We start from the raw sequence: 19,294 nt of genomic DNA, 5'->3' as shown, positions 1-19,294 counted from the left end.
TTTGCTTTAACCACATCACATGTAATCACAAAGTTGGTATTGGCTTGCCTTTTTCTGTCAGCTGATAATGAAGATGGCAGTGCTGTGATTTTTGAATATCTGAAATGCGTTTTGGGACTGTGTTCAGTGGAGCATGCTTTTTTCAGCATGATTTTAGTAGGGAATGGAAATGCTGTGCTTCAGAGGTTTAGCATGAGGACATTTCATGTTCTCTCAACTTCCTTAACTTCGACGTTGTGTGTAAAGTCCAACTTGCTGTCTCTGTTTTGCTTTCTTAGGTGGCAGCGTCAGTTTTGGATACAAAAATTAATTATTTTTTTTCAGATATGAAAGTAAGATCAGTTAGCAGATCAGGAGAGCTTGCCTGTTATTATGTTATGCTGGCATCTTTGACTAAACAATTCTGAACATTTTTTCCTACACAAGGAGGCAGAGATCCATGTTGCATTATTGTTACTATAAAGCATTGCACTTCTAATTATGTTCAACATGTACCACTGGACTTGAAAATTTTAATGAAGAGTCTCGTATTTAGGGAGAGGCCATTCAGTTACTACTTTTCAAGTTTCATTTTGGGCTCCTTGGAGGTTATGTTAGGAATAAAAGACTGCAATTTTTCTAGCCAGGAGAAGTATTTATATTTCTCTACTTCTGGTGGCATAATCAGTGGTTGATCTTTGCTCTTATTTAGCTGTTGAGGACCAATAGAGTGTGCTTCTGAATTAACTTCAGCAGCTTCTGGAGAAGGGTGAGAGGCAAGTTTAAGTAATTTGTAAAACATTGTAGTGGTTTTAAGCCCAGTTGGAAATTAAGCACTTTGCAGCTGCTTGGTAAACCCTCCTTTTACCTCCCCCAACACCAGTGGAACTGGCAGGAGAATCAAAGTTAAACTTGTTAGCTGAGATAAGAACAGTTTAATAATCTAAAGTGAAATAAAATACAGTGATAATGGTAAATGATAATAAGACAAAATAAATGATGTGCAATGCCAGATGCCAGATCCCCAGTTCCCAAACCCAGACTGGCCATGCTTCAGGGTAACTCCCCCAGTTATAAAGTTTATATCTTGGGCATGATGCTCTGGTATGTGGAATATTGCTTTGCCAGTTCAGGGCTGTCCCAGCCATGCTTCCCCCAAGTTTGTTTTGTTTGTGTTTTCACTGGCAGAGCACGAGGCCAGGAGAGGGAAGTCCTTGACTTTGGATAAACACAACTTAGCAAAAAACCAAAATATCAGTGTTTTATCGATACCATTCTTGTTCTGAAGCCAAAACACAGCACTGTATCAGCTACTGAGAAGAAACTAAATCTATCCTCACTGAAACCAGGACACATGTTTAATTGGCAGTGGCACTGAAAGGCCTCATTTTTAGAATCTTCAGTTATCACTGCTTTCCTCTTTTAGTTCAATAGGGAAAAATTCATCCAAGAATTATTTTTGAGAAACAATGGTCTGTTATCTCCAATGCACGTTCCTTTTGCCTGTTTTGTTACATAAGTGAAGTTAATTCGTTTTTGTAAAATTTCTACAGATTTTAGCTTGGTTAAGTTGGTTGTGGCAATAGCCAAATCTTTATTAGCTGCCTGTAATATTGATCAGCAGTTCTCAGTTTCACATTTTTGATTGAAAAATTCTAAATCAAGATTCTCAATACTGTGGAGACTTAAAGTAAAGTGAGTTGGTGAGGTTATATTGAAACACATAGAAGATGACTCCATCTTGGGAAGCAAATGAGCAGATTTTTCTTCCCACCAGCTGCTCACAATTCTCAAAATATTTTTTGAGTCTTTTCAGTTTGAATTCTGCTCATTTGCTGTGTTCTTTCCTTCAGTTACAGTTTATACCTACTTTGTAGGCTCAAAGCTCATAATTTTTGTCGTGTTTCTTAACCGAAATAAGAAAAGTACTTAGAGAAATAATATGAAAAATCCTCGTGGATTTTTTTCCCTTTTCAATGTTCAATCTTATAAACCTCCAATACATAAAATAAAAGACTCTTGGAGTCTTATCAAGTCTCATACATCTTGGGTTAGTAATGGCTAATTGTTGATATGGTAGCGTGGATGACAATAAGATTAGATTTCAAATGTTGTTTGATTTTACTCTATATATTGGTAACAGCTGTGGAAAGTACTAACTGTGTGCAGCTTAAATACTTTACAGACTGATACTACTGTATTAGGTAAAAACTCATTTGAGGCAGAAAACATTTGGAAAAAGAAATTCACTGAAAACATTAATAATCTCATTATATATGTAGAAATCTCACCATAGCTACCTACATTCATGAACTTTAAGAAATTATTGTGCATTGGGAAAAAAATCCAAGAAAAAAAAAAATGAAACAGTAGCTTTAAACAGTAAATTATCAGTGTAATTTAGATAGATTTGGCATGCCTAGTTACAAATTACTGGAAGATTGTTCTCATCTGTAAATAACATTGTTGAATCAAATTGCTAAATTAATCTAAAAACATTTTCCTGGATTTATTCTGTTTAGATTTAAGTGATCAGAAATCAGTGTCCTTGAGTTGGTCCAGTAGAACAAGTGGCTAATAAATGCAAATTATTTTATGTGGTCTCAGTGTGTCTGGCATTAAATGGTATTCTCTATTGATCTGTCAGTAAAGTAAGGTTGTGTTGTGTATAGGAGTGACCTTTACGTGCATTCTTTAGTGAAAGCTGGATCTAATGAATTACTACTGCTTGAAGGTAAATTAGCTTGACAAAACGTCTCTAAATGTGTTTAATTTTGGGAAAAGAATAAAAAATAAACTTTTTATGGTTTTGGTAGATATTTTAGCTGTTTAAAATTAACTTATTTGCAGAAATATGAGCTAGCTTTATCTTCTAGTGCATATGATTATTAAGTGCTAGTATTTCCTATATGCTGTACAATGTTTTAGTTTATAACTGCTAAAACCTACAGCTAAGTTACACATTAGTCTGAAATGCAAATTCACAACGTTCTTTTCCTAATTTTAGTGTTGTAAATATTCAGTTCATGGGTAGAAGTCAGTTACACCTTGCCAAGTACTATCTGAGATTGAGTGTTGGCTGACTTTTTACCTAATGTTTCACCTTTTAATGTGTCAATACTGCTATTTCAGAAGCAGCACCATGATCTGTAGCCCCAGTCTGTTCAATAGAACATATTCTTTACTGTTTTTTCTATTTTTGCACAAACTGTGAGAGAAAGTGAGTACATCTTCTATGCAAACTCTGAGGCACGTGAGATTTTACTTTATTTTGGAGCAAGGGAATAAGGTCTTCAGTGCTATGGCAAATATTGAATAGAGACATGATCATTCTTTAATTTACCAATTTGTTCTGTTCAAGTAGCATCATTGACTTAATTAAAAAAAAAAAAAAAGCTTAGCAGTACTTACATTTTTAAAAGTCTGAAAATTCATGTAGAATTCATTTTTTCTGTTATAAGGGAAGTTAAGAATGCATACCCAAATATGAGAAAAAACTAACACATCCAGATAGCCAATTCCTTCATTCTCAACATGGGGATCTTAACCTGATCTGTTTTTCTTCTCTGTGGCAGAGAATGTTCCTAGCAGCTGGACAGTTAGGCTGTGGGGTGGAGGGGTGTGGAGTACAGTAGGAGGGGGAGATGTGCCTGTTTGTTATTTCTTTTCTATATATTCACATGGTAGAAAGTGAAAAACAAGTAGACATGAGGATTTGTTTTGCCCTCATGGTATTTTCATCAGGACAGTTCTTTTGTCTTGAGACAGGCTTTCTAAACCAAGTGTAAACATTTTAGTTTGCATTGAAAAAAAAGTGCTTTACTTTCTTAAAGACAAAATGTGCTATTAGTTTGTAATTTGCTCAATATCTAAAAAAGCTAATTGCTGGTCTCTTCCTACAGCAAAGTAGCTAAGCATTGACCCTGGTGCAGGAGGACTCTTAATGAAGCTATTATTTAGAATCAAATTGGATTTCTAAGTTTTATTACACCTATCCTATTAAACAGACAAATTTACAGTACTGGTTCCTGTGTAGCTTATCGAGTATTTATGTTGATGTGGCTGGTTTGGAACTCTCCAGATTTTTTTTTGTATTGTGTATCAGAGGTGAGAAATTACCTGCTCCTTTCCCTCTTGACACCTCCAATTGCTCGTTTATGGACTTTCTTCCTTTCCTGTAAATTTTTGTAAACAGCTGATGTTTCAAAGCTTAAGCACACCTTTTAACCCCTTTCTTAATTTTAAAGGGTGCCTTGAATTGCTGTTCTAAAATGTGGTATGTTTACGTGTTTCAAAGTTGCACTTCATATTTTGCTTTATTTTTATTTAGTCCTGGGCACACATGCATTGAAATGGTTGTTAAAATGGTGAATGTTTTTATATAAATTTGGTAGATAACTTAATAACTACAGGTTTTCTTTCAAGGAATTTTATTGATGCATTAAAATGTGTGTTGTCTGTAATTGCAGGTTGATGCAATTGAGAGTGAACCAAAGAGCTTTATCTTTATGAGTGAAGATGCATTAGTAAATCCTGACAAACTGTTGGTCCTAATTCATGGTAATGGTGTTGTCAGAGCTGGTCAGTGGGCTAGGAGACTCATAATTAATGAAGATCTGGACAGTGGGACCCAGATACCATACATAAAGAGAGCTATTGAGGTAAGTGAAAGTTCAAGGATGCAGGGTTGTGTTTGCCTGTGTATTGTGTGAGCTGTGAACCTGTGATATTTTAATTTTTTTAATCAGTATTCTATATGTGACTGTGTGATGATTTTATTTGTGATGGGAATACTTCTTTATGTTTTATTGAAACTTTTATTCTAGTGGAACTAAGTTCCTGTCTTGCAATAAAATTACATTTAGTTGCATGTCACGTTGTTGTGTTGGCACTGCCGTGTAGTTTAATGTGGCAGATACTATGCCTTTGGCAGGTGATGTGATGCAGCAGAAGACACCACAGAAATTTTTTACAATTTGGGTTGTTTTCTTTTATATTTCATTAAGTTTGTGCATAGTATTGTTCAATGACTGCTGTAATCTAATGGTAACATGAGCTTTCATGATAACAAGCAATGTTTATTACTAGGCTTGTATTGAATTTATTAGAGGCACAGTCGTTTACAGATTTACACTAAATACTGATTCATTCTGGTTTACTTTTCAATATTTGACAATGGAAGACATTCATATTTTGTTGACACTGTTTTGTTATGTCTATTTGAGAGACAGTGGACAGTTTGTATTATGTTTTTGTCATTGGAGCATTGCAGGTGTAATTCATCATGTGCACCCAGCTACCTAGAGAAAACTTCCTGTAGCAAACATTAGACTAAAGAGCTTGTTTAAGACTCATTGTTTCTATTATATTTGCCAAGTTAAGCTAATGTTCTAGTCTAAATATCAGTGTTGTCACTGTTACTGTTACATATTTTGCTAGATGATGAATTTTTGTGCTTGATTAATAATTTTTGCAGCTGTATTTAAAGTTTTCAGGATAAAAAAGAGCGGTATTTTTCAATTAAGCAAAGAAAAAAAAGAAGTAAAAACATTAGTTATTTTTGGTTTGTTTTATTCACTACCAAAGCACCAGACTACACTTCATGAGAGAAAGAAACATAGCCTGTGAAAGTGAGGCTTATCTTTTTCTAGCATAAAGGTTTTTATTCATTTTAAATCAAGATTCAGAGACAGAACAAAAAGTGCCTCAGGATTACTGAGTGTAATACCAGTGTAATACTAGGTGTATGGTAGGTCCAGTATGGGACTTCTAGTGCTGGTTCCAAAACATTTCCCAAGAAACCCAAATAGCTGTAGCTACTTCAGTTTTTGTACAATTACATGCTTGCATTTTTGTTCTTTTCTAGGGGTGCTGCTGTCTTGGCTAACATGACAGACCTATTTCAAACTGAGATATTAACCCAATTTAATATAATTAATTTTTATTTAATTTATATATATTTATTATAAATAAATTAAATACAATTTAAGATAATTTTAAAGGGTTATTTCTAATAGGGGAGAGTTATAGTTTGTTTTGCTCTTTTGTTACTCTTATTTATTTTGTGTAATGGGTTGTGCCAGTATGACAGAGGTCAGACCTTTGTTTTCTCAAATAGTTGTTATACCTAAAACCAGTTTATTTATCTCTGCATTTTGAATGTTTCTTAAAATAATAAAACAGAAAAAGGTCCCAATTGTTGGATGAGAAAATATTTTTACAAAAATGTAATTATTATATAACATTGGTACATCAAACTTTGTGTTCTTATCTTTGAGCTTTTGTTTAATATGGTTTTTAAATTCATAGTTCTCTTTAGTTCAGTAATTCCAGCTACTCTAAAAGCCACTGTCTCTTATTGTGCATCTTAAGATTCTGGTAACTGTACTACATGTTTAGACATGTATTATTTACAGTGACTTTTTAAATGCAAAATGAAGAGTGGGTTATACTCAGTTGTGTTAAATCAAATTCAGTTATGGCATTAAATGTGGTGCTGGTTTTTTGCATCCTGTAATCCCTGTACTGGGAATTGGTTGTTTATCTGGTTATATAAGACAATATTTTATTGAAGTTGGACTCCATGGAAAGTATTTAGAATCATTTGGTTGTGACTAAAAAGAGAATGCTGATATCATATCAGCTTCAGGTACAGATCATATAAATTACATTTCTAAATGCAGGAAATTATGGCAGGCTGAGTGTAAGGACTCCATGTAAGAAAAAATTTATAGTAGTAAAAATTGCATCCTTTTCTGCTTTTTCTGGTGTTCAGTCTTCTACTTGATTTAGTCACTTCTGTCAGTTAGGAAATGAAAATAGCTAGCCTTGATGATAGCCTGAATAAATAGCCTGAATGAAAATCGTGCTAATCCCTCATGCAATGTTATTTGAAGCAGGGAATTATTTTCCTAGATCTTTCTCTGTTTCTGGTAAGGAGAGGTCTCATTCTTGAATGAAACCAGCAGACCTTATCGAAGCATCAGTGCTGATGACAAGAGAGCATGGATTTGAGAGCATGGATTTTATTATTAATGGAATTACATGAATTTGAAGTGGATAATGATATGTAGGATTTGAAAGTTCCCATGCTCTATTGTGACTTTGCAACACATGCAGGCATTGTCAGCCAGTTTAAAATAGTTGCTGAAGACTAGGTTCTAATTTAAAAAAAAAGTTGAAAAGTACAAAAGTAGTGCTTGAATGTCCTTTGTGCAGGAGCTAATTCAGAAATATCTGCTTTTTAAAAACAAAAAACCTACACAAGCAAAAAAACCACCCTCTGAGTAGGCCAAAACCCAAAACTTTACTGCTTTTCTCTGTGCTTCTGTTAATTTCTTGGAAAAACTGAGAACAGGAATGCAGGTTATCAGTGAGCAGTGGATTGAGCAGGATGATACTGATACTTCTAAAAGAGGAAGTTAAGGGAAGAGTAGAAACTATTTATTTTGATGCAACACTTTTGAGAAAAAAAGAATTGAGAAACCAAACTCAAGCATGTGTGGAACAAGGGAGCAATGGACAGGCTTAAAATTTTGTATTTTAAACTTCTAGTATTTTGGGGTTGCTGCACATTGTAAAGAAGAGATTCAAAGAGAAATATACTGGTGAGAATTCAAGTAGCTAGAATTAGGCGTTTTTCTTTTCATCTGTGCAATTCCTGTAGGTGATGCTGCTTCTTCCAGGTTTTATATCAAACCCTATTGTGTAGATTCAATCTCTTGTGTAAAGAGGTGTTGTGAATAGTTGACAAGGGTTTATGTGAAGAGGTAACATTATTGTGTTAATTTGAAAATTCAAACTTGGGAGTGTAAAAGAGATGTTGAAATATGAACAAAGAGAACAAATTAGAAACTAGATGGAGAACAGATTGTTGGAAAAAAAGAAGGGAGAAAATTGTACACAATGTGAAAAACACATGTAAATACATTAAAATGTGGTAGGACAAAACCTATTTTAGAAAAACAAGTATGAAAAAGAAAAATATGCTAGTAAGGCTGTAAGAATGTAAAAAGCTAAAATAAAACAAATACTTTCTAAAAAGATACTTAAAAGTAACTAGCAATGCTCGGTATGTACAGTACAAAAATATTACATAGATTTGTTGTTTTGATAAAATAGAAATTTTCTATTGGAACTTTCTCTAGTAGGAAACACTGATTTTTCTCAGAAGTAGTTATCTGGTGCATGAGAGAATGAAGTCCCTGCCCTGGGAATGAGTGACTATTCCATTTATAATGAAAATTCTGTTCTGAAGATATTCCACTTTTTATTAAAAAGCAAGTGTAAATTATATAAATAAATATAGATTAAAAGAGAAATTTTAATCTGTCTCTTCTATAGTTTGCCTAAATGTCTCTTCCAGGTTGGTGCAGTGAGGCTCTTCTCAAATCAGTTGCTGTTTAGCCATGTGTTCAGTAACTGAAGCAATGCCAGGAAAAGGTGATGAAAGGCAGAAGCCAATTCTTCAACTTAAGGATGAGATCATGTATACTTGGGATGTCAAGAATTAAACATTTGTGGTCCTGTTTTCATGATGGTTGTTGAGGGGCTCCCTTTGTTAGAGGAGGAGAGGCTGAAGTTGTACTTGGGGGATTTGTTCATTGGGGAAGCAGAAGCTCACCTTGCATTTGTTGTACATTGTGAGGAGTTTGGGAGTACTACTGTCTTTGGTACCTCTTTTCTAGGGAATAAAGAGGATATCAGCTTATTGCACGAGTACAGGGAAACAGCTGGATGTTTTCTAAGTCTCTGGAAATTCAGTACATTTGTTACCTAAGATAGCTGTGGTCTCAGGGATGCTAATAAAATTCAACCACAGCAACTGTCACTTATTCATTAAAAAAAAAATTTAAAACCATCAAAGAATTGTTGCCTTATTTCAAATTCAGATATTAAGAGATCTTAGATACTTGTATTATTATTTATAGGAGAATTGATACTTGACATATAACTGGAAAATAGGTTTTCCAAAAAGCCTGGACAAGTTTTTCAGAAGAATAGAGCAGCAGCTAAAAATCTGACTTTTCATGAACAAACAAAAAGCCAAAGCTTTGCATGAGATGAGTATTAGCTGTGGAAATGTTTCTTTATTAACTGGTAAAACATGGTTTTCAGCTTCAGTTGTCTGTTGTGTTTCTTACTCTTCATTTTTTTTTTACAATCTCTGTTCTTTGTGGTCAAAATATTGGATTTATTCACTTATATTATTGTCATTCATTTGTACAAAACTGTCAGGTTGGCAATATTTACTAAGAATTGGTGAGGATTATTACTTTTGTCAGCATGCAGTAATATGTCATTAGTTTTGTAAGGCAATTGAATGGAGCAACAAAATCGTTCAATGTAACAGCAGTAAATTTTTCCACTATAAATTTTATGTGATGTAGTAGTCTTAATAGTTAGCAACTAGTAACACATACTATTTTGTGTTTTCTCTTTCCATTTCATAAAAATGAGTCAGTTTCAATAGTGGATATTTATATATTGCTGCCCAGAAATTAGGTTATGTTTAAATTACACTAACAAAATTTCTTGCTAAAAAACTTTTAAATCTGACTTTTAAGTATAGAATATCTTGTTAGGTAAACATACTTTTTCGTTTGGTCTTACAGTTTATACAAGCTTAACATAGTATCAATAATATGGGCAAGTGACACTTTCTGGGAAAAAAACAGGTGACATTTCACTGCAATTACAGTTCTGCTGCAGAATACTAATATTCATGTGCCTTTTATGTCTTCTGTGTGTATTGTTGCAGAAGGTTGTTAAATTCCCTCATTTATTTATTAATGGTCAGTTACAGTGCCAGAGCAATCATAATCTTTATTTGGGTTTTCTAATATATTACTCTACCATCGACTTTCACTAAAATGGGCAATAATCTGCTATATTGTTTTATTTCAAATGCTACTTCTCTGACTGTGGTATATGTACTTGGCTTATTAACATTCTGTCACACCATAGAACTGGTGTTGCTTGTAAAGTCCTTTTTAGCAGAGAAAACCTGTGTTTAGAACTCCCACTTTTGTGGTAATTATACTAAGAAAACTTAGAGGTGTGTGGATGATGTTATGAGATCTTTCTATAAACATAAACACAAATGAGAATGTATTACTAAATAATGAATTCACATGTAATTGGTTTTAAATCCATCATACTCTGGAAAGAAAATTTAAAAAGCAGTATATTTAATTATTTCAAAAGCATTTTATGAGGTATTAATCTCTCAAATGCTAGTCACCCAGCAGATAGAAGGAAAATTTGCATAGTTGAAAGCAATATTAATTGATCACAAACTACATAGTAATGCATGACAAGCTGTATAGGAGTTAAAATATTAAGTCAGAAATTCAAGAAAAGGTTAAAAGCTTAGACTAATACTGAGCTGACAGGGTATATAAACCCACACCAGCCCCCATGCCAACAGAGGAAAACAATGAGATGACAGCTCTACTGTTTGGAGAGGGGTTGCTAACGACAGCTTATTCCTTTATGATTTCAACTCTTGACAGAAGACAGGTCTGCTTGTTGCATCATGGCAGATGTATCATTACCTTCTGGCCCTGTCATGACTGAACTGGAAAGAAAAACCCCACTTGCAATTCTAAAAGTCTCTTTGGAATTTAGTGCATCCTTTCCAAGATACATTTGCCATTGTTCTGTTAATTGTGTGTATTACATTCTTACAGTTTTCTGTGCTACATGATTTGATAATATAGAGATATTTAGAGATTGCTTTGTCTTCTTTTATTCTGCTGGTTGTCGTCTTTCAGACTCAGCAGCACCTTGTGTTATTTTACTTGTACTTTGTCACTGACCTAAGAAAATCACTGTTCAAGATAAAAATACTTGTGTAAATGTGGCTTGAAAATATTTGTCTCTCCATTCAAACGGTTTCAGCCATTTTTAATTGGCTAAGTATTAGGTTAAGAACACGCAGTGAACATTTAAAATAGTCACCATCATTTTAAGAAAAAGGTTTAATATGAGTTTAAATGGCCTTTTTCATCGTATGCATATTAGGAGTCTTCCTTTCCACACCACGACCCTTCCCCCCCCATTCAACTTGTTGGATACCCAACAGTGACTCTGGAGACTTAAAAAAGAGTAAGAAGGGGTGTGGATTTTTGAAAGTATGTCAAAAGCCTTGGGGTTTGGGTATGATCAGAATTTCAATAGAGGTTGAGATGAGTTTAAATGCATAGAAGGGGAACATAAAAATCTTGTTTAATTTCTGTCATGTTGTTCTTTTTTTAGTCACTCTGATGTCTTTTTCAAATCTGCTTTTCTCTCAAGCTTTGTGGTACTATATTCAAGATCTGGGCTTTCTCCTCTTTGTATTTCGTTTTAACTGCTGATCCCTTTTCTGTGGTGCTTCTGCCTTTAATATCAGCTGAAGCGGTCTGAATTGCTGAATCAAAGCCATTTTGGGAGAGAGACAGTGTTTAAGATTGTGCAGGGTGAGATTCTCTGGGTAGAAGGTAACACTTCCTGCAGTTATAATCAATGCACTTGACACTTTCAAAGGCAAGAGAAGCCATGACTTGCTCAGGGGTTAAACTTTTTAAATAACTTCCCTTGGGAAAAATGCCATCAATAAAATGGAATAATTAGTTGAAGATTCTTGAGTAGCCCAGGTTTGAAAAGAAAAGATTAGAGATAGGTCAGGTTTGCACTTCTACTGTATTTTCCCTCCCGTTTGTTTTTCAAACTATGGAGCTTTTGTTTGAATGTGTGCAGTATTACTAAATCAATCTGCTTCAAAAGTAATGTCATCTACTTAAGACATTGCATTAATTTTGTAGTCCTATTGTCTGTGTAGTCTAATAACTGTAAGAATGGAGATTAAGTTTTATATAAAAATGCAATTTCAGATTTGTTAACTTTCTCATCTCCTACCCATAGATTTATTCTGCCAGTAGTCATTTTGGCTAAGCATTTGCAACTTTGAACCTTAATAAATAAGTCTAAATTGTAATATACATTCAGTAATTTTAAAATTTAGTTCTAAATAGCATTATATGGACATTCTGTATATATGATCATTCATTTCTATAGACATGAAGAGGTTTATGCTGAAATTAAATTCTTCTTGCTTTGCAATTATTGTGTTTGGTAATTTCAGATTTTAGGAGAAATTTATTGAGATTTTAATGTTATTTTCACATATAATCATTTTTATTTAAGCAGCTATTTTGAAAGGCAGAGTCTGACTAAAAATGGTGTTTTAATATGTAGTGTAGTATATGCCTACTGTACAAAATACCAATAAATAATGCATGAATGGCTTTGGAATAAAAGGTTCTTACCTTTCATTAATTTTTTACTTAATTGAACTTTTTATTTTTCCTAAGGGAAATAAAATCACAGACAGTACTCTGCAACAGTAACTAAACAAGACTTTAGCAAGTACTTAACCAATGTTTTTCAGAAATACAACACTGTATTTTTTAATAAGTTGCATTGGAATGAAATCTGTACTACTAGAATAGATTATTTGGTAGAGATTATTCTGCATACAGATTTGTTACAAAATGATAGCAAGAAAATATAGAGTGGTCTCAAGTCCAGCAAGGTATGGGTATTTCTGTGTGGTTTTGGGGATATGCCTGTGGCATGCTGGCTGTGGAACTGTGACTTTTCAATTGCTCTGAAATTGCAGTGGGGCTTTTTCTATTTCTTTACAGATTTTCAATTTATTATTTATTTAATATTAACAATATGTGTGTCATTTGAAAGATGGATGGGTAAATACATGCTAGTATGATTGTACTTGGAAATGCAGTAATTATTTGTGGTTGTAATTGTATAGCTGTAATCCAGTGTTGTTTTGATTTAGAAAATTTGGGTCTGTGGAAGTGTTGTACCTTTGTGGTTATTTATCTCTGAGTGCAGTACATGGAAGTAACATCTAGATTAGGGTGATTTGCTAGGCAGATTCTCTCTCATTTCGTTGTGAGATCATCCATTAAAGCTGTAGTAGGGGCACCAGTACCTTCACAGGTACTGAATGCTGAATTTGGGATGGAAGCTTTGCTGAGCTTTACTTTCATGTTAATAAACTATGCAAGTGTGCTCATCTGATCATGGAATAGAGATTTTCAAGTACCTTCCATACAGTTTTTTTGGCAACATTTTCTGTTCAGGTGATCTTGTCAATGATAGTTGGTGAATATTGATTTTTTTGGGAGTGTCAGCATGATAAACCAAATCATAGAATCAATAGAATTGAGGAGGACTTCTAAAATTATTGAGTCAAATTGTTTACCCAGCACTGTCAACTCTATCATATTCCTACAAACCACATCTTGTATCTTAAAAATGCCTTCAGGAATGGTGACACCACCACTGTCCTCTGCAGCCTGTGCCAGGGGTTGACAGCCCTTTCTGAGAAGAAGTTTTTTTGCCATATCCAATCTAAACTATTCCTGGCGTAACTTGAGGCTGTATCCTCCCATCTGATCACCTGATGCCTGGAGATTGATCCCCATCTGGCTCCACTTCCCTTCCAGGGAGTTGTGGAGAGTGACAAGGGCTCCCCTGAGCCTCCTTTTCTCCAGGATAAACACCCCCAGCTCCCTCAGCTGCTCCTCACAGGATTTGTGCTCCAGACCTTTCACCAGCTCTGTTGCCCTTCCCTGGACATGGTCCAGCATACCAACCTTTTAAAAGCAACCTTTTAATAGGAATGATCTTTATTTATTAAGATTCCTCTCCTGTGATATGAGGTGATCTATTAATTGTTCATTCGTTGACATATTGATCTTAAGTGATTAGCTTAATTTTAATTTTTTTAAAGAATCAGTAGCTAGCACTTTTGTTCTCATTCAGAAGAACATTAGTTCAGGAATCAAAAATATGATTGCAATTTAAAAATCTTTTTCAAAGAAGTTAAGTCACTACCATTTAAAAATACTAAAATTGTCTTTTGACTTACTATATGTACACATGGCTAAACTATCACCTAGATAATCTTAATGCATTATAATTATAATGTATTATTTATAATATGCATCATAGAGTATTACATTGTGTCATTATAAGTATGGTATATGTATGTGTTTAATATTACACTAAATTTCCAATACTCTGTTGAGTTTTCAAATGAATCAGCACTTAAAAGACTTAACAATTAAATGGTGAGATAAGCTCTTCTGTATTCATATAATGAAATGCATATTTAAATGAAATTATCTGTTTCTTACTGTGCATTGAGCTGAAAAATACTAACTTTAATGCATAGGAATTCAAATAAAAAATTTATATGCTTTCTGCTTAACTACTTTAGTACAGTTCTAATAATGCACATTGCTGCTTCAGGTAATAAGAAAATAGATATGACAAAGACTTTGTTATGCAAATTAGCACAGGATTGTAACCTTTTGAAAATACAAAGATCTTTGGAATGATATATGTCCCTTTTGATCAAAAACTTTTAAAAGTTTAATAATTCTGTTAAAACAAACTAAAACTGTGGGTAATTGTCTTTCTTTCCCTGAAATGAACAAATTATAACATCAAAAAACCTGAGAGTGAGGTATGTAGTAGGTCATTTACTGCTGCAGGCATTTTCTCTCCCTTCAGGATGTGCTTGTTTAGTTTCTCTCACTTCGTGCCTGTGGCACTCTATGGTGAAATTCAGACGTGTTCTTCCCCTTCAAGGAATCTCTAGGGTGGTAGATAACTTATACAAAATTAATAAATAGTGTTGCTTTTTTTATTTTTACCCATCCCAGGCAATTAGTTTCCCTCTTGAGAAGGGTTGAGTTGCACAAAACATATTTATTAAAAAATGTGTGCTTTTGCATAGAGTTAAACAGAGAAATTAGACATAATAGGGTGAAATATGTTATTAGGAAAATGAAATTACTCAATTTTCAGTCATTCCTTTAGAGAAAGAAATGGAATGGTAAAAATCCTTCATATGTTGATTAAGTTTTTAAACCTAGAAATTTTAAACATGTCAAGGTTTTATAGGTATTGTTTGTTGTTTTTTTTTTTTTTCTTTTTATTCTGGGTTTGTAAATTTAGTTTCCTTTCATCTCATCAACATTCAAGGAGTAAACCTGTTTTGAGGCCATTCAGCTGGATGATTATTTTTGGGGAAGACCAGCTGTACCATCTTGCGTATTCAGAGCCACTTGCTCTAGCATATTGCAGTGCTGATCATCTCAGGAGGAGGAGAGATTGGCACAGATAGCTTAACCTGTTGTATTGTGTGCTACCTTGCAGCCTCCCTCTCTGTCATGCCAAAGGCAGTGAGGCTTCAGATTGCTTTGGAGGGTAGAAGAGAAAATGAAGCTTGGGTGTAAATATATGCTGGTATATGAGAGAAAACAGCTTTATTTTTTCCCTTTTTTCCTTTCTTTTCTTTTTCTTTTTTGGTAGTTGTTGATTTTAATTGTCCTTCTAGCTGTGAAAGACAGAGTTGCATTTAGTAGTGCAATGGTCTTACACTGTTACTTGCTTCTAAATACTTAAAAGAATCCTAAAAAGAGACTTAATAAAATTAAATTATTTTCATTAGAATTAAATATTATCATTTATTGTAAAGTTTACCCCCTGGGTATTTCCACTGATATTTTAAGCACGCCTTGAGAGTAGATATTAGTTTTTTTCTAAAAATCATCTGAAAAATATAGGCAGAAAATATTCATGGTGCTTCAGTGCACAGGTGATTGAGTTTCTGCTGACCCTCTGTAGCTGAACCTGTGTTTTGAATCCCAACTCTTCCTCCAGTGTTGAGAGTAATGTGATTGAGTCTTCTGGAATGAGTTCCTGAATGCTGATAACAGGAGGCTTTTCTCTGAAGTGCAGAAGCCACTCATGTGGAATATGCACCTTCCACATCACGCATGGTTGAGATCAGATACAGGATTTTCAAGACTTGACAGCCCTGGTTCACGAGCAGTGATATTCATACTGAATTTAGGACTGTCTGAATGCTAATATTCAACTGATACCAGCTCATTATAAAAATAACTGATTCCAAGAAATTCCATTTTAATGCTACAGTGTTGTTGTTGTCAAATACTGAAAACAGTTATTACTACATTTTATTAAAATAGCATTTATTAATTAATATCTCACACTGAATTAACAATTGCGTTCTTTGATTATGTAAGTGTTAGGAGAATGTAATCACTTTGATATTTTTTATTAATTTTGGCATTTTTATTCATTGTATTTATATTCACCATGTTAGTCCAGTGTTTCTTACTGCTTCATTTTGAAACATTTCTTAAAATACCACAGTCCAGATATGTTTGATTCAGATTAACCCCCCCATCTCATAGTGTATGTCCATCTTCTCTGTATATGCTGTCTTGTGAGATTTTTGGTACGTTTAATTTATTTTTCTTAAACTAGTTTCATGCAGGTATGAAACATTTCAGGACAGAAGAGTAGTGGTAGTTTTAAATGAAGAGTATGCACAGCTGATGGAGCTGTTCAGATACCTTCCTTTTAGATAAATAGGAAATGCTTTAATGCTTTTCTGGTGGAAATAAAAGTCTTTCTTCCAGCCTTATTTTTAGAAAAAATTTTGGGAGTAGTTTTTTAGGATTTGACAATGACTGCGATAGAAAATCATCTATAAATACCAAAGACAATCAAAATAAAAATTTGCTACTTTGACTTCTTACCAATTCCATGTTGTTAGTATTTTGAAAATATTATTCATTTCTCTCAAGTCCTTGTCTTTCTCTTTGAGAGCTTATTTTAAAATGTAATCAATACTTTTTTGCTTTAGTTCCTAATGGTAAGGGTTTTATGGTGTGATCATTTTACATTTGCAGGTAGGCAAGTACTTCTTCTGTAGCAACTTTTTTCTCTAAATTGCATTTTTTCAGTTTAAAAGAATTGCTTTCTCAAGTGCCTCTACCTGTGTATATGTATGCAGGTATATACACGTGTACATGTGTATATAAAGAAAGGTACATTGCATCCTAATTGTCTAGTTAGTTGTAACTTTTCCTTTTTATAAATTACAATATTAGACATGGAACATTCACGAAAAATAATAACTTCTATTTTGCTTTTGGAAGCTGCATGTGACTTGTGTTTCTGGAAATGCTGATTGTATTTACAGCACTGGAAAAGTACTGTTTAATGTTACTGTTTTCTTTGAGCCCAGTAATATGTGATATATTATAAAGGAGGTGTATTGACTATTTCTCAAAACTAATAATATTTCAAATGTCAAACAAGTTAATTTGCTTTGTTATTTAATTTGATATAGCTGTATGTTACGTTTTATCCTCAGGACATCCTTATTTGGCAACTTCTAGGTAGCAACTCATAGAACTTGTAGAAATAGATAGTAATTCTATAAAACCTAAAGATTCTTAGGAATGACAGTTGGCAGTCTTATAAAAGCTTTATAGAACCTGAACAAATATTTTTGCTGTACCTTGTCCTCAGTTAAATGAAATCTGTCTTCTTTACCTCTATAAAAGTACTGGATCAGTTTGAAAATTATGATATATTTACTGTGGTAGCATTCAGGATGTATATTTGTTGAGATACTTCTCATAAATCTTGAGGTTTTAATGCAGTATGACCACAGGAAAAAAAATTTAAAGAGAAGGCAGCAGTTACCAATTTTACAAGTGTCTTGGCAGACACAAGATGTTTATGCTAATAGTCACATTGAAATGTACTCCCTTTAGTTTTTTGTTAGGAAGCTGATGTTGAGGCACAGCTGTATATGCTGGTTTTAGCTGTAGGCCTATTTAAATCCTATTTTAATCAAACTTTTTGCTTGTAAAAAATGTTCAGACATCATCCCTGGGGAGTGTATCCCTGCAAACTGGTACATGTGTGCAGGGGTGGTGAGAGCTCTTTCTGGAGAAATTAAGCTAGTAATGCATACTATTCTTTCTGGTAGTATTAAAACCCAGTTCAACAACAGATTAAATGGGAAGTTTTTCTTGTTGTTTTTAATTTTTTGAACTGGCAAGACAAGTGTTCAAGACTTCAAGGAAAGAATAAAAAGGAGACTCCACTAGATTGACTGTAAAAAAAAATATGAGGTGTTAAAAATATGTTTATATGGTGGTTTGTTTGGATTTTTTTAAAGTTTTGGAATGGACTTACTGCTTCTTTTCTTTTTCCTCTATCATGTCTTGCAATAATTGTGAAAGATTTAGGAATGGTGTGCCTCTAGGTGTCATAAGTACATAGAAACTGATTAGGGTTCTGTGACAGACCTCACATTAGTCCTCATGTGCATTTTGTACATGCTATGGGGTTGTTTAAAAATAACTCCATCTTATTTATGTCAAATGTATTTTGTTTTGAAAATTGGATTTAAAAGTAATGCTAAATGTTATAGTATAATAAATGTTCAGGTAGCAAAAGAAAGCACTAAGAATTATAAAAAGAATATGTAATCAGACCTTGCATCTCCTTCTGAATGTTCTGACATACTGTTTTGTGTGTAAGCCTTTACTGAAGTTTTTATGTAAATATGGTGTTTTTTCAGCTTCCTGACTAGTTTTGTATACAGTAAAAAAGTTAAGAGTGTACTTTGAAAGATACAGCCTACTTTTCTGTGGAGCAGGGAAGGTCATTATCTTTGTAGAGTAATTAGTGTGGTGTTTATCCACAATCTGAGCTGCTAGTTAAATAGTATTAATATTACTTATTTTACTTAGTTTATTTTGTCTCAAGGTTGCTTCAGTCTGCAGTACTAGTGCCTGTTCTTATGAAATTGATTATGAGATAGCACTAGCTTTTCAAACACTTCTCATTGTAGGTCTTTTCTCAGCCGTTTTTAAACTGTATATAAATCTTTATTCCTTGCAGTAGAACATGTTATTTGTCTGGCAAGTATGTCAGTGCTGCTTCTGTTTAAAAATTGTGTATGTTTGTTTATAGACATTTGTGAATGCCTGTAAAGCTATCATTTTGGGTTGAGACTGAAGTTAGACCATCACTGCTCTTGCTGGAAAGTGACTGGACACTTTGTGGAGATGTAGTGTCTCTTACTTTTGTTTTTGGACATTCTAATAGTGGTTTAGTAGTAAGTCCCCAGTGTTTCTGCCTTCTGTTCCCTCTAGCCAGTTTCCTGACCTTTGTTTTGTTTTCAAATATTTGCATCCAAATGTGCTATCGTCCCTAATAATCTTCTTTCCTCTTCTTGTGAGTTTGTATTGAATAGCTTCATTCTACCTCATATTCCTTGGTGCACAGGGGCACACTGATTACACAGCTGTATGATCTCCATATTTCTCATTTACATGTCCAGACATGAACATAAGAAGTGGAAACCTTCATCTACATAGACTTTTGCACTTATGCATAGACATAA

General features: G+C 33.7%; 1 protein-coding gene across 6 annotated transcripts in view; it reads left to right on the top strand.

Annotated features, from left to right (window-relative positions):
• The window catches only part of FAM172A (family with sequence similarity 172 member A), a 250,027-nt gene that overhangs the window by 53,970 nt on the left and 176,763 nt on the right, over positions 1-19,294 (top strand). For all 6 annotated transcript variants that reach the window (XM_056513646.1, XM_056513645.1, XM_056513643.1 and 3 more), the window contains one exon: positions 4,449-4,640. In XM_056513646.1, the coding sequence (XP_056369621.1) occupies positions 4,449-4,640 (192 nt within the window). The remainder of the gene's footprint in view (positions 1-4,448; positions 4,641-19,294) is intronic.

This window comes from Oenanthe melanoleuca, chromosome Z (assembly GCF_029582105.1).
Source record: "Oenanthe melanoleuca isolate GR-GAL-2019-014 chromosome Z, OMel1.0, whole genome shotgun sequence".
Taxonomy (NCBI): Eukaryota; Metazoa; Chordata; class Aves; order Passeriformes; family Muscicapidae; genus Oenanthe; species Oenanthe melanoleuca.
This window is presented reverse-complemented; position numbering and strand designations above follow the sequence as displayed.